Here is a 14455-nt window from a genome sequence, read left to right on the forward strand (position 1 = left end):
CACTAAAACGCTCACTAGGGCACGTGAACACGGCATCTCCCACCATGTAACATCAATAACCCCACGACGCGACGCGTCTTCCCAACCACTTTAGAAACTCTATCCACATCACTTTGCTTTTTGGACGCGTTCCTCCTGCCTCTATTCTACTATACCCCACATACCCCACTGTATCATACGAATACGGCGCTCCACAATGCCGATCCAGCCCCGACGGTATGTTCCTCTTCCGAACGTCTCGGTATCACCAGCTAATCCGTCGCCAGTCGTGCGCCAACCACATACTCCCGCAAAACCACTCCGTACTCACACACTCCGAGTAAACGCCGCCGGCTTGCCTCGCCCTCTGAAGAGCCGTCCTCGGAGCCGCCGGAGTCCACGCCGCCTCCCACCGCCGCAGCCGCACATCCCGCACCTCCCCACCCCTTCGTAATAACCAGCAAGCCGACCAGCACGCAAGCCTCGCGCGCGACCAGCACCCGGCGGCGCCGCCCCGCCGCTGCCGCCCCGCCCAAAAAACTAACCCAGCTCACCCTCGACCTCGGACAGCGGCTCCGCCACACCTGCGCGCTCTGCAAGATGTCGTACCACCCGTCGTCGCCGGACGACGTGCGTGTGCACACGCGGTTCCACCGCGCGTCGCTCGCGGGCGTGGAAGCGCCAGCATCGCTGTTCTCGCGCGTGATCTGGCGGGGCGCGGCGCCGGCGGCGACGGGGGATGACTCTGTCGCGGTGGTCACGGGCGAGTCGGCGCCGGCGGAAAAGAGGAAGGTCCGTGAGATGCTGCAGATCGTGGATTCGGAGCTTGGCGCTGCGGAGATCACAGATGACGCGCTGTGGCGCGCTGGCAGATGGAAGGCATACCTCTTTTCCTCGTCGCGTAGGGTCGTCGGGTTTCTCCTCGCGGAGAGGATCCAGCGCGGCTATGTGGCGCGCGGAGGCGCGTCCGGCGCTGTGGTCATGGGGGAGGAGAGGCCGGCGCTGCTGGGCGTATGTAGGATTTGGACTGCGGGGGAGTGGAGGAGGCGGGGCGTCGCGAGGAGGTTGCTCGAGGAGGCAAGGCAGGAGTTTGTCTATGGTTTGAAGGTGGGCCGGGAGTTGGTTGCGTTTAGCCAGCCCACTGAGAGTGGTGCGGCGTTGGCGAGGGGGTGGTGGGGGGAGTTGAGGGAGGTCCATGGGAATAAGGAGAACGGAAAGGAGAAGGCAGAGACAGACGAGACAGAGGATAAGGGAGAGAGGGGGGAGGGCTGGTTAGTCTATGTGGAGCAGGACTGACTGTCTCTTGTTGGATGTCATCGGTTTTTTGGGTTTGGAAACTTAGATTCTTTTGGCGTTGCGTAGGGGGTTGACTTTTTGGGTTTTTGGTCCTTTGGTCCTTTTGGATGTACTTTACTTTTGGGGATACCCAGTACCCTTGGTCGTATCATAGAAGGCATCATGGAATGTTACTAGTCTGGCGAATACCTACACAGTTCACGGGTAAACAGTAGCCGTATCAGGCCTCACATCACTGACCGCTGGCGATTGAAACGCCCATCTGACATGATTGGCGTGACCGGTGCTAACTATTACAATTTACACAACATATGGCTGCATCCAATATCACTCCACAACCACATCTCAGCAGTAGGAGATCCACAAATTCGCATTCAATCAATGAATGCACAAAAAAAAAGATGAGATCCACAAAAACACTTCCAACCGCCTTCGACTACTGCATGTCCTCTCTATTCTTATCTGCAACCTGTCGATGTCCTTTACACACCTTCCGTGAGCTCTTGAGTTCCATGTACCACTCCATCCGAATCGGCCTCCAGAACCGCCTCACCACGTTTATATTAGCGGTTTATCGCAGTGCCAACAGCATCCACCTTCAGTTCTTTCTGCTTTTGTGCTATCCTGCTCGATCTGCGTTTACCGGGCACCTGATGCTGCTCCCTTTCGTCCTCCCCCCCTTCTTGACGCCATCACTCTGGCGGTGAGCACTATTCCCGGAACCCGCAAGCTGTGCCCCCTCTCCACCCTCATTGCCAGTCCTCGCAGGTAAAGAAGCGGCCAATTTTGCGGCCTCAAGAGCAGCTCTCTTCTCTTTTAGTTCCTTCGCCCTTGCCCTCCTTGCAGCCCTTGCACGACCAAGCTCTATCATACGCTTCAGACTCTTTGCGCGTGCCATTGCTGCAGTTGCAGTTGCAGTTTCAGATCGTGTCGGATTGCAGCGGCGATGCGACGAGGAATGAGCTCGAGACGACGAGTTCAATAGATACCGTTTAGAGTACGGGGGCCGAGACGGCGAGTACAGGCTTTGGAACTTTGATAGAGTTAGCTACTGGTGTATCACTGGTAAGATGAGAGGATAGCTATGGATATATATACCAGGTGATGGTTGTGTGTATGTATGTAGGTAAGCGCAGGGGGATGGTTGTTCTGTCACGGACCCACGGTTGGGGAGAAGCGCTGTGGGGAAGTGCTGTGGGCTGTGGTCGCAGTCTATGTAGATAGGTAGTTCAAATGCGTATACCTATACTGATACACAAACACTAGCGTTGCTTTGGCCACTCAAAATGAATATCGCCCAACCATAGATAAATTATCACTGGATGACGAATTCTTCACACACGGTAGAAAGTACCATTGCCATTGCCATTGCCATTACGACCAAAGCAGATCCCTACTATAAAAGTACACAATAATCATCAACATAATAGTACCCTACCATTCTCCAACAATTATGATCACCCGTGATAGGTATCCGCCCATGATGTCCATCAACTCAACAAACTGAAAATGGAAAACGACAAATGGAAAAGGAAAAGGAAAAAAAATCAAGAGGATAGGGGGGAGTATGCTTTATGAAGGCTGTCTGTGATCAGTCCCTACCAGCCAACTACCCCTGGAAAATGAAAATGTACAGAAAACAATCAATCACACATGAAATCTATATCACGCGAACATATCCGCGACGCCTCCCAAATCTGGGCTCTTCTGTCTCTCCTCGGCATACCTCTGCTGCTGCTGCTGCTGCTGAGACCTCCTCTCCTTCTCCACCGCAGCGCGTTGTTTGCTGGCCCGAGGCAGCTTCCCCTTCTCGCTCATTGGCACACCGCGGAGGCCATCCAGTAGTTCCAAGAATAGCGCTCGCTGGTGGCGCGTGCTCTGTGCTACCGCTAGGCGCTTAAAACAGGAGTCCACTTTAGATTCTGTGATGCCCGGGAGGGAGAGTAGGAGATTCCTGGGTGTCTGTGATGCGGGGGAGTAGAGGAGACAAATGGTGGAAATCAACTGCGCGAGGTCCTTTTGGACATCGACGAAGTAATCTTCATGGAGTGACTATGAAACGGGGCTATTAGCTTCTGTCGAAATGCAAGGTGGGGGAAGGTGGGCTCACGTCTACAGCCGCCATCAGCACTTCACGGCAGATAAACTCTCGGATATCCGCACGGTCCGCGCGGAATTCTGGCACGATAGACCTAAAGACGCGAATGATGATACCACAACATCTTGAATCGCGCATGCGCAGGGCGTGGGTGCAAAACAGGATGAGCGGCTCCAAGACAACATCACTGGAGAGGATGAATTCCCGCATAGTTGGTTCTCCTGACTGGCTCGCCTCCATTTCCGGTAGCGCAAGGTGGGGCAGCATATTCGCGTTTGCGAGGTTCGTTTCCCCAGGCCGCTGAGGATCCAGCAATCCTGCCACGATCAATACCGCCGTGTAGGTGAGTTGCCGCAGGATACTCTCCTCTTTCATCTCCTCGGCCAGCTGCGCCTCTCCACCTTGCGATATTTGTCCTTTCTCGATCAACTCATTCCACTCCCCGCTCACTTTTGCGTCAACTTGGGTGAAGAGACTGGCGAGTAGGGGTGTCAGGAAGTGCTGTCGATAAGGTACAGGACAGTCATCGATGATGTATCGCGTCATGTTGAGCAAAATCGACATTTGGTGCGAGCTCAGCGCATGCGCATCGGAGAATAGAGCCATAGCAAGAGGCCCGGGAAGCTCCTCCAACCCGTAGAAATGCACGTCAAGCCGCGACATACACCAGAGAATTGAGTAACACGATTCACGAACCATGCGAATGGCGCCCCTGATAGAGGACGCAAGACCTTCCATGGTTGTTTTGGTCTTTGTTACATTCTCGTAGAAGTCGTCTCTGCTGCCGGTTGAGATACCGGCTTGCCAAAACCGATCGGTAAGGATCTTCTTCACGACTGGCTGAAGTTCTAGAGGAAGGCCTTGCCAATTTTGGGGGTTATGGAATCCATGTGCATTACTGTTGCCCAAGTCAACATCGCCTCACGCAATAGGATCGAAGGAAACTAACCTCATGAAACTCAACAAGTTCGGCAAGATCATAGGGATCGCATCATGCCACAAGCTGCAAGAGATATTGTAGGCGTTTGACGGGCGTTTCAGTTTCTCCGTGGATACAGCGATGAATGCCTTTGTAGCGCGGATCGGAAGTGTCTATCATTGTAAGCACACCAACTATTTTTGAATACATGGTGGTGAAGCCATACCTTGAACTTCTCTGTGAGCTCGTTCTGCAGTGCCTGGCCTTCAGTATCTAGTGGATGGTTCGAAAAGTCGGGAATCTCATGCACCCGCCGTGATATCAGATATTCCTGAACTTTGTCCAACCCCAGTAGTTGACAGAACCCTTGGAAAGACCGCAAAGCCTCCGTCAAGTTAGGATCTGACCAGCCTTGTTTCACTGGCACGATGTAACTTTCGAGTCTTTGTTTCCGTATTTCCGGGTCTATGTTCTTTGTGCGATGGCTATGACTTCTGTCAGCGCGATTTCCGGCAGTGACAAAATCCCACCTACTTGATAGTGAAGAGGAATGTATGAAAAGCGATCTTCGTCCGGTCGTCGACGCCATCACCCGCAGCAATCTCGTTGATCTTGCTCTGCAGCTGATCGTAAACGACCATGAGATGATCTGGCATCTTCATCGCTAACCGTTGAATCTCCGTCGTGCAGATGTTCATGAGTTCTTTGAGCGCATCCGTGTAACCATGGTTAGCAGGGTACTCGGCCGGTCGTGTCAGCAGAATGTGCTCAAGAATCTTCAGCATGAGATCTGGCCTGTTATCAAGGGCTGTTGTGGAAAAGGTAACCATCAATTGGATAACTCGTCGTTTTATCATTGGATCCTCAAAAATTTTGGCCAGAAGCTGTTCACACCAGGTTTCCAGGTTCCGTTCCAGGGGCTCCTTGTTGTTGTCCTATACGGCAGGTTAACCCACTAAAGTCCAAAGGAAGTACATACGTTTCGATCAAACTTACCAGTACGGGCTCGAGCGCATTATTGTCAGCCCATTTCATGTAGCCTTTGAGTGCAGCCTCAACAACAGAAAACTGAGAATCCACCCGTAGGAATTCCATAGAGTTCTTCTTGTACCGGTCAACTACATAATGAAACAGATTAGACGACAGCCATACGTTGTAGAATTGCGTATCTTACAGGCAAACGGTGGTTCCGATGCATAAAGCGAGCCGAGAGTGTTATCGACATTGCCCATTATGAAAGGGAACGCTTCGAAGGGTCTCCGTCTAGTGATGCTCTCCACTATACTACTGCAGAAGCGTCTGTAGTTCCCTAGGAATGCATGGCGCTCCGGAATCGTGTCCAGGTCTTCATTGAGGAATACTACACTGGGAATCTTGCTGTCTTCTTCCATATTTTCGTACTGAAATGTCACCAATCAGCAATGTTGTGTTTAATATTTTCGCGATCTTGAGGGCGAGGAATAAAATACACACCCTGATCAGCCTGGAAGTTGCCAGTTCCAATAGCTGAGCGGTGAAAGGCTGTACGACATCAATCTGGCCTAGAGTCTCCGACCTAAGGATCTTAGTCCAGAGATTCAATGCCGGGATAGATATCGCAAGACTGTCGTGGCTGGAGATCAGGAAGGCTAAGTTGAGGAAACCAGGCAAATCGAGCTCATTTGGTAGCGAGTTAGCCCGATCCTCAATAAAACCCCCGAGGTTGGCAATCATCTGTGAGAAAAGTTACCAGGTCAGCTTTCTCTGGGACTTCCTCATCTGCTCTTCCACCACGACAGTCGCAATCACATGGAACTGTCTACCTCGGAAAATTTCTTCAGGAACAGATACCGTTCTTCGTCAATGTCGCTTGCATCAACTCGTACCCAATTGAAGATGTTTTTTAGAAGGTCTACAGTCTGAGAATGATACATTGGGCAGACAAGGCTCTGAAAGTCATCATCCTCGAAAAAAGGCTTTGAAAAAAGCGTGTGAAGACACTCTGTGGCGATCTGTACCATCAGCTTTTGAAGTGCGGAGGAGAAAAGGAGATGGTGGACTAGGTGAGCCGGGTATCTACCATCTGTACTGCCGTACTCTCAACCATCAGTGATCTCCCGACGGTTTCGACGACTTTAGATGCGGATACAGCCCTAGGGAAAGCAATCTCATGGTCAGCTATGGGTAAATTCACAGGAAAAGACGGTCAGGGGTGGCGCATGCGCACTTTGGTATGGACCATCCCATGCAAGCCTTCAGTACGCTCAGAATCTTGATGGAGCATGCTTCCGCCTCGGAATCCTTGTTCACACCCGCCTCGAGGGCTTCATCCAGCAGACGGACAAGTCTCACGAGCCAACCATCGTCTCCGCGGCGTGTCACGGTGCTTGGTTCTCTCTGAGGATAATAAGTATCGAAGACACTCAGAGGCGTGAAGACGTCAAAACAGGCTTTGCTCAACGGTGTATTCCTCAACCCAGCTACCGAATCCTCACGGTTGAAGACATCATCTACCAACGTTTCCAGAATGAATAGTACGAGGTCCCTCTGTGCAGCATTTGGTTGTCTTGCGGCATTGTCCCAAAGTCTCACCAGCAACTCGTCCATATCCAGCCATTCATTATCCCACATCCGCTTGGCCACCTCCACCCAGAGTTGCGCGATCTTGTTCCTCAGGTAGACTGGGTCGTTGTTGTCGATATTCTCGGCCAGGGACAAGATCCAGTTTCTAACCGTAATGCTCTCGGTGACAGTGTAGTCAGGCCAGGAGTACCGGATCGCATTCTCCAGTAGCAGCAGGCCGAAATGTCTCACTACCGGTTCCAGGGTTTTATCGTGCGCGAGTTTGAAGCCATGGAACGGCGCTTCCTTTTCGCTCTTTGCAGCCTCTAGGAAGGCTCCAGCCTGCTTCCGGTCATCGTTGCTCGACTGCGGGCTGTAGACGATATGTAAGGCTTGCTTGAGCTGGTGTAGGGGCTGCGACTGTTGACCTCCGGCACCGTTTTCCGTCGTTGGCGCAGCAGATGCACCACCACCACCGTTCATGGTATCGAGAGAAGGGCGGGATTCTTTTGTGACGGAAAAAGGGTACGACGCGGAGAACGTAAAGCGACCTAGGCACGGGGCAAGATGGGGGGTTGAGTGGGGCTGGTCGAGTGGGGTTGCACTGAGCACGGCGCTGTTTATAGGTTCTAGAGCTTTGGCGGCGGCGGCTTCGGATTTCTGACGATTAATGACGGGATGCGCGGGTTCGGGGTGAATGGGTATTTTTTTTCCTTTTTGTGAAGAATCAAGGGATGAAGGAATGAAGCGCGATGGATGGCGATTGGTGATTCCAGGGGGTTCGGTTTGCGTGGGAGGCAGTTGGCGGGTTCGAGTTGGCAGCTTTCCGGGAGACGCGAGTTATGGGGGGGGTGGGGTCAGAGAAGTGGAGAAGACTTTCAAAAGCGGGACAACACGCGTGCGGAGCCCAATAGGATGGGTTGCAGGGGTTGGCGAGCTTGAGACTTTGAGCGGAGACTATTGCGCTGCGCAAGGCCGGATCGGAGCACAAGGGATCGCTGAGCGGGGGAGGTGTCTCTGCGGAGCTCCAGCCGACGGGATCGAGCAGGCATCTCTGCTCCCTCGGGCTGTTGATCTGGGGCGGTCACCTTTCTGCTGGACTCCGCGGCGGTGATTCTGGGCCCCGTCAAAAGCGCCGCATAGCGCCACACTGTGGCGCGGAGTTCCTCACTGCAAACAAATTAGGTACTGTACTATGGACCATCGGATGAGAGGATACCTATGCCATTGGACGCATCCTGTCGACCGATAACTACTCTAAGTACAGTCATTCGATATTCCGCTAAGGCCGAGCGAGCGAACGACGTGATTGTCCTTATAATACCGTCGCGATCAACCGTGAAAACTGTGGCGGGAGCCATCATCGTTTCACCTGGTACAGCGAAATCCAATCATGGTGAATGTCTACGGTATTGCGACACGACGGATGCTGGGTAGGAGCTAGTTCCAGCATGTGTCCGAGAGCCGACATCGAGATGAGCGGCCGTCGTGGGCGCCGCCGTGGTCCACAGCACTGTCCACTAGCCAGGTGATTGGATCAAAGATTAGATCCATGGCTGAAGCGCATTCACCGTGCCCTAGGTACCGTACTGCGCGGCAGCCTGCCCGGTCCGAAACACACCAACAGTATTCCGGTAACTCTAAGACGGGACAGGGGAGATATGAGTAATTCGGAGATGGAGAAAGAGTCATACACTGAGAATCCTGGAGATATTATAACTCTATTGGTACGGTGGCCGGTTAAAGTTGAAGCCATTCGATTGGCCACAAGGAGCCAGAGACTTGAGACAGTGGCTCACTCGAGTTCGCCAGCCACACCCACCCACCAGCAACCACTGACGTTTGTGGCGCAATTTTAGAGGTATGTGCTAACCTTTGTTGTGATCGCTTCGCTTGCCCCGCGTCTGTCTGCACCGCATCAAACCGCCCAACTACAAAGAGCCACTCTGAGACCCAAACCAATCCACTTCACCTCGACCCCTCTTCTCCTCCATACGCGTACGAACCTTCCCAGACATACAGAAAGACACCGTAAAGCGAAGCCATGTTCGTCCTCAGGAATCTGGGGAAGTTCGTCTTTGGCGACTCGACGAAGCAGGATATCATACAGCTCGACCAGGGACAGCTGTATATTGTCCGGCCGCATTCCGTGAAGGGATATAGCGAGTGCATGTAAGTGGAATACAATATTCTAGTATTGGTGATGTCTCTTCCCCCAAACCCTACGTGACTGATGTGTTTTGCGCCTACGATACAGATTCAAAGATGCGCAAGCCACCATCCGACGGACGTCGACCCAGTATCACTACCAGCTTGTCATCCAGCGCGCCTTCGAAGAGGGTGAGGAGCAGTTGATCGATGATGCCGAGGACTCGGATGACACCAGGGACGAAAAGACCTTCTTGTTGGACGAGAGTCTGCACATGAGATCGGCCGTGAGGGACGGCCACGCTGTGTTCGCATGGCGAGACTTGAGCGGTGTAAGAAAAATAGCGAGCTGATACCGGAGGCATTGGTGCTGATCGTGTCTGCAGGACCCAGGCGACGTCTACGAGTTCGTTTGCGATACGACCGTTCAGCCGAGCTCGATCCAGACATTCGAGGTTGTTTCCATGCAGTGCCAGTTCGAGCGCAAGTACAAGCGCAGCTACGAGACCGCCACCGAGAAGGAGTTGAACCAGTTCATCTTCACGTTTGTGCTACCAACTCGAGACACTACTCGGCGTGGATGATGGGAACTGACGGTGTGGTTGATCCATTAGGGATAGTCCGATTCCCCCAGCTTCACCGGTGGCCACTCCGCCCAATACCTCAAATGCTGGGTCGCCCGTTGGTGCATCCAAAGTTCCCGCTGCCCCCGCTGCCCCCGTTGCTCCCGCTAGGAACACTAGGAGACCGAAGCAACCGGAAACGGTGACTCCCGAGGTTGTCGCCACAGTCACCCCGAAGACAAAGTCCGCCCCTGAGGCCTTGGATGTGTTCTGTACGGAGAAGGCGGAGTTGCATCTCTTTGATCTTGCAAGCGGAACCTTCGTGCTCCAAGACTCCGAGGCTACAGCGGTTGTCAGCGAGGTGGGGAAGTGGCAGTGTAAGCTATTCTGTCTGGAGCAAACTCGATCGTTCCAACTGACGAGTGGATTCTAGATTGGTTACAGATTGAGGGTCCTGAGCAGGCTCATGTTGGAATACCCGTGATCGCAGACATCAACCCTGTGTTCAACTTCGAATACCTATCGTTCATCTTCAACCAGTACGACTTCGAGAATGGCTCCGCCTTCTCGTGGCTTCTCCGCTTCAAGGATTACGAGACTGAGGAGCGCTTCCAGGAGGGCTTGATGCGCGCGCTCTGGGAACAGCTGAACGAGCAGAAGTGGGCCAAATTCAAAGACCAGGACCGCGAGTACGTCATGGATGCGTTCAACGATCTCACCATGGACGATGCGCCGCAAGAGGCCGATGAAGACGAGTTCTATGAGTATGAGAATGAGGACGAAGAGCAGCTTCAGGACGATGAAGGCAGTCGGAGCGAGGAGTACGACACTGACGAGGATGAGGACGATAAGCATGTGCGCAACATCAATGACGATGGGGACGAGAACAGCCAGTTGGCCGTCGGGTTCAAGCATGATCGGAGCTTTGTCGTCCGTGGAAACAAGATTGGCGTTTTCAAGCACGTTGGTGATAACGGTTTAGAGTTTTCCACCACCATCAACAGTGTTAAAACGCCCAAGGGCAAGGGATTTGTGCCTTCCAAGGTGAGTTCAGCAACCAGCTGTGTAGCAATAGTGATCGTCGTCTAATGCATATTTCTTTCAGGTGATGCTTCACGAGGGCGACAGCAGCATGATCATGCAGGACGAGACGAACCCTCACAATCTATACCGTATGGACCTCGAGTACGGCAAGGTCGTCGACGATTGGAAGATTCACGACGACATCCCAGTCAAAGTCTTCGCACCAGAGAAAAAGTTCTCTCAGATGACAGGTGAGAAGACATTCCTCGGACTATCCAACAACGCCCTCTTCCGCATCGACCCACGTCTTTCCGGCGACAAACTTGTCGATTCCGAGCTCAAGCAATACGTCACCAAGAATGACTTCTCCGCCGCCGCCACAACCGAAAACGGCTACATCGCAGTTGCCTCCAACAAGGGTGATATCCGTCTCTTCGACCGCCTGGGCATCAACGCAAAGACGCTCCTTCCTGCCCTCGGTGAGGCTATCGATGGCCTCGACGTCTCCAAGAACGGCCGCTACGTCCTCGCCACCTGCAAAACCTACCTCCTCCTCATCGACACCCTCCAGACCGGTAAAAACGAGGGCAAGCTCGGCTTCCAAAAAGCCTTCCCGAAAGACGAGAAGCCCAAGCCGCGCCGCCTCACCCTCAACCCCATGCACGTGGCGCAAATGCAAGCGGAAACCAAATCGCCGCTCTCCTTCACCACCGCCAAGTTCAACACGGGCGTAGACGCCAACGAGACGGCAATCATCACCTCTACCGGGCCCTTCGTCGTCACCTGGAACCTCAAGCGCGCCCTGGCCGGAAAGCGCGATCCCTACCAGATCAAACGCTACCAGGAGGAGGTCAAGGCTGACAACTTCCGCTTTGGCTCCGATAAGTCCGTCGTCGTCGCCTTCGCCAACGAGGTCGACATGGTCCGCAAACAGACGTTCTCAAAGCCGTCGCGCGAGAGCATCAGCACCCCCGTAAGGCAGCTGAGGAATAGAAATGCGATCGTTGATAGTCCTTACTAAGTAAACCAGCTACCTAGATCTGGATATGGCGTGGGCAGGGGAAGGGGAATCTGGAGGGGATTTGTGCGGGCGTTCAATTTGTGTGCTGTTTACTACTCCGCTGGCTGTGCTTTTAACGTTCGTTGAAATTGTTCTTCTTTTCCCCTTAACCGCTAGGTACTCTACTTCAATGGATTGGAATGGAATGGATGGAATGGATGGGGTATGGGTATGGGTATGATGATGAATGGATAGGGTATGGGTATGGGTATGATGATGAATGGAACGGGACCGTCCGACCGCCATACACCTAACCTACACATCTGATATGTATCCTTCAGGCATCGTGCGTGAAAACAAATCAAAACGCAACCTTCCCCCCATCATCAACACTTCACACCACACCTAAAGTACACCTCCCCTCCCCTCCCCTCCCCTCGCCCACGCACATCTTTCTTCACCTCATCTCATCTCATCTCATCTCAATACCATTGCCATGCTTGCCCTGTACCTATACCAAACACCGCTGGTAATACAACAACACCCAGTCGAACCCAACCGAGAACGAGAAAAAAAAAAGAAAATGCAACATAGCAAAAATCAAACCCCCTTCACCCCCCTCCTCCTTTCATTCCCCCTTCATTCCCCCCCTCCTCCCCGTCCCCTGAAGTAGAAATAACTTAAACACCGAGCAACAACCGCCGGGGGTCCTCAATGTAGTTCTTGATCTTGACGAGGAACGTGACGGCCTCCTTTCCGTCGAGCAGACGGTGGTCGTAGGTAAGCGCGACAACCATGATCGGACGGATTTTGACTTCGCCGTTGATGGCTACGGGCTTCTCCTTGATCGTGTGCAGCCCCAGCACCGCCGTCTGCGGGAGGTTGATGATGGGTGTTCCGAAGAGGGAGCTGGGGTCGGTTGTTAGTGAGACTGGGGGGAGGGGGGGTGAAACTGGGGGAGGGGGGGAGGGGGGGAGGAGGCTTACCCAAAGACGCCTCCGTTGGAAATGGTAAACGTTCCGCCGGCCATGTCCTCGATGGTGAGCTTTCCTTCGCGCGCCTTCTTTCCGAGCTCGGCGATCGCCGCCTCGATGCCGATCATGTCGAGGCCCTCAGCGTTGCGGACGATGGGGGTGACGAGACCCTTCGGGGTCGCGACAGCGACGGAGATATCGACGTAGTCGCGGTAGACGATAGTGTCGCCGCCGTTAGGGCCCTCAATGGAGGCATTGACGGCGGGGACGTCCTCCATAGCCTTGATGACGGCGCGCGAGAAGGCACTCATGAAGCCGAGCTTGACGCCGGTCTTCTCGAGGACCGCGTCCTTGTACAGTTTCCGCATCTCCATGAGCGCCGACATGTCGATCTCGTTGAAGGTGGTGAGCGACGCCGCCGTGTTCTGCGACTCCTTCAGGCGCTCGGCGATGCGCAGCCGCATGCGGTTCATCTTTACGCGGCGCTCTTCGCGGTTGCCGAAGGGCTTGTCGCCGCTGGAGGTGGGGACGGGTGCGGCGGCCTTGGGTGCCGGCGCGGCAGGCTTGGACTGCTGCTGCTGCTGCTGCTGCTGCTGCTTGGGCGCCGGGGGTGCCGATTCTTCTTTCTTGGGTGCGGGGGCAGAGTCCTTCTTGGGCTCGGCGGGTCCCTTGACCTCCTCCTTTGCCTCGACGGCGGGCTTTTCGCCTCCCTCGGGGCGGCCGCCAGGCTGGATCTTGACAAGGTCCTGCCCGACAACTACTGTGTCCTCCTCGTTCGCCAAAAACTCAAGGATGACACCGGCCTCGGGGGAGTTCACGGCGACGTCGATCTGTACCATCATCATCATCAGTTAGCGGCCACTCCGCGGGAGCAAGCAAGCAAGTATCAAAGTTCCACAGAAAACGCACCTTGTCGGTCTCAATAGTAGCAATCTCCTCATCTTGCTCCACGAACTCTCCAACCTCTGTAGTGAAGACAAGCCCGTCAGCATAAATCCCGCATACCCACTGTCGGAACAGGGCAAAACAAACTCTTTGAGAACTGCTTCAGGGTGCCCTCCGAGATGGACTCGGCCATCTGGGGGACCTTAACGATTGTTTCGGCTGCGTGTGCGCAAAGTGCATGTTAGCTTGGGTCGTCAGGCAGGGTTGCGGATGTTTTCGTTTTGCGTACCATACGACCGAGTCTGGACACGCAGGATCGAGGCGGCGCTGACGAAGCGTTCCGATTTCCTGTGTGAGGTGTTAGTAAATGGAAGGGAAATGAGTGAGTGATGGCGAGGGGGATCAGCGAAAGTTACCTCGAGACCGCAGAGATCAGTGTGCTTGAAGGAGAGCGGACGGCAACATTCGAGAACGAGCGGACGGCCGGAGCTACTGCCCGCGAGCTCAGACAGCGAGTGCTGATTGTAGGAAGACGTCGCACGGCGAGTCTAGAGGCCATGATTGCTTGCGGTGTGGAGGTGGTTTTCGGGGTGGCGGTGGTGGTTTAATGGTAGGGTGTGTGGGAGGGTGGGGGATGGGGTGTTTGTATGATGCGGGAGCGAATGGCTACGGGGATACGGGAGAGGTTGAGATGAGGCTTATAGACGCCGTTGAAACAGGCAAAGCTGGGTTGGCTGGCAGCGCTGGGTTGGCTGGCGGTGCTGGGTAGGCTGGCAGTGCTGGGTTCACCGGAAAAAATATCGCGGATCAACTACCCGATGATGCCGAGTTGCAGCCGATGATGAGGGAGACGTCAAGAAAATCAAAGAGAATGCCCCGAAGAGGGGAGCGGAACGGAAGAGCATGGCCGCTCACTCGGCTGCTGTTCTGACTTCATTCAATCTCAAAAACAGTTGTTGTTGGGCAGACTCTGTCTGCTGGATAGACATTCCGCATGACCCTGATGATCGCGGGCAGGTGGGGAGAGCT

The 14455-nt window shown here is 54.0% G+C and overlaps 4 protein-coding genes across 4 annotated transcripts; 2 read left to right on the forward strand and 2 right to left on the reverse strand.

Annotated features, from left to right (window-relative positions):
- Nucleotides 1–695: 695 nt before the first annotated feature.
- BZA05DRAFT_385943 (ESCO1/2 acetyl-transferase-domain-containing protein) lies at nucleotides 696–1481 on the forward strand. Its single transcript, XM_051482450.1, has one exon. It carries the CDS (start codon nucleotides 781–783, stop codon nucleotides 1273–1275), a length of 495 nt encoding a protein of 164 aa, XP_051343843.1. The 5' UTR covers nucleotides 696–780; the 3' UTR covers nucleotides 1276–1481.
- Nucleotides 1482–2625: 1144 nt separating this feature from the next.
- BZA05DRAFT_385945 (armadillo-type protein) lies at nucleotides 2626–7684 on the reverse strand. Its single transcript, XM_051482451.1, has 11 exons — nucleotides 6499–7684; nucleotides 6352–6424; nucleotides 6095–6283; nucleotides 5766–6005; nucleotides 5467–5692; nucleotides 5289–5410; nucleotides 4827–5227; nucleotides 4519–4777; nucleotides 4323–4465; nucleotides 3386–4271; nucleotides 2626–3327 (listed from the first exon to the last, which is right to left on the reverse strand). The coding sequence occupies exons 1-11, from the start codon at nucleotides 7314–7316 to the stop codon at nucleotides 2941–2943; spliced, it is 3744 nt and encodes a 1247-aa protein (XP_051343844.1). The 5' UTR covers nucleotides 7317–7684; the 3' UTR covers nucleotides 2626–2940.
- An 852-nt stretch (nucleotides 7685–8536) lies between these two features.
- Nucleotides 8537–11852, forward strand: BZA05DRAFT_385949 (VID27 cytoplasmic protein-domain-containing protein). Its single transcript, XM_051482452.1, has 6 exons — nucleotides 8537–9005; nucleotides 9091–9313; nucleotides 9368–9525; nucleotides 9596–9921; nucleotides 9978–10588; nucleotides 10650–11852. The coding sequence occupies exons 1-6, from the start codon at nucleotides 8878–8880 to the stop codon at nucleotides 11586–11588; spliced, it is 2385 nt and encodes a 794-aa protein (XP_051343845.1). The 5' UTR covers nucleotides 8537–8877; the 3' UTR covers nucleotides 11589–11852.
- A 367-nt stretch (nucleotides 11853–12219) lies between these two features.
- BZA05DRAFT_347739 (dihydrolipoyllysine-residue succinyltransferase) lies at nucleotides 12220–14395 on the reverse strand. The gene is made up of 6 exons (XM_051481217.1): nucleotides 13843–14395; nucleotides 13716–13774; nucleotides 13574–13645; nucleotides 13451–13506; nucleotides 12554–13371; nucleotides 12220–12476 (listed from the first exon to the last, which is right to left on the reverse strand). Exons 1-6 carry the CDS (start codon nucleotides 13983–13985, stop codon nucleotides 12248–12250), a joined length of 1377 nt encoding a protein of 458 aa, XP_051343846.1. The 5' UTR covers nucleotides 13986–14395; the 3' UTR covers nucleotides 12220–12247.
- Nucleotides 14396–14455: the final 60 nt, after the last annotated feature.

The sequence above is a fragment of the Tricharina praecox genome (genome assembly GCF_024521635.1).
Source record: "Tricharina praecox strain CBS 144465 chromosome Unknown BZA05scaffold_2, whole genome shotgun sequence".
Lineage (NCBI taxonomy): Eukaryota > Fungi > Ascomycota > Pezizomycetes > Pezizales > Pyronemataceae > Tricharina > Tricharina praecox.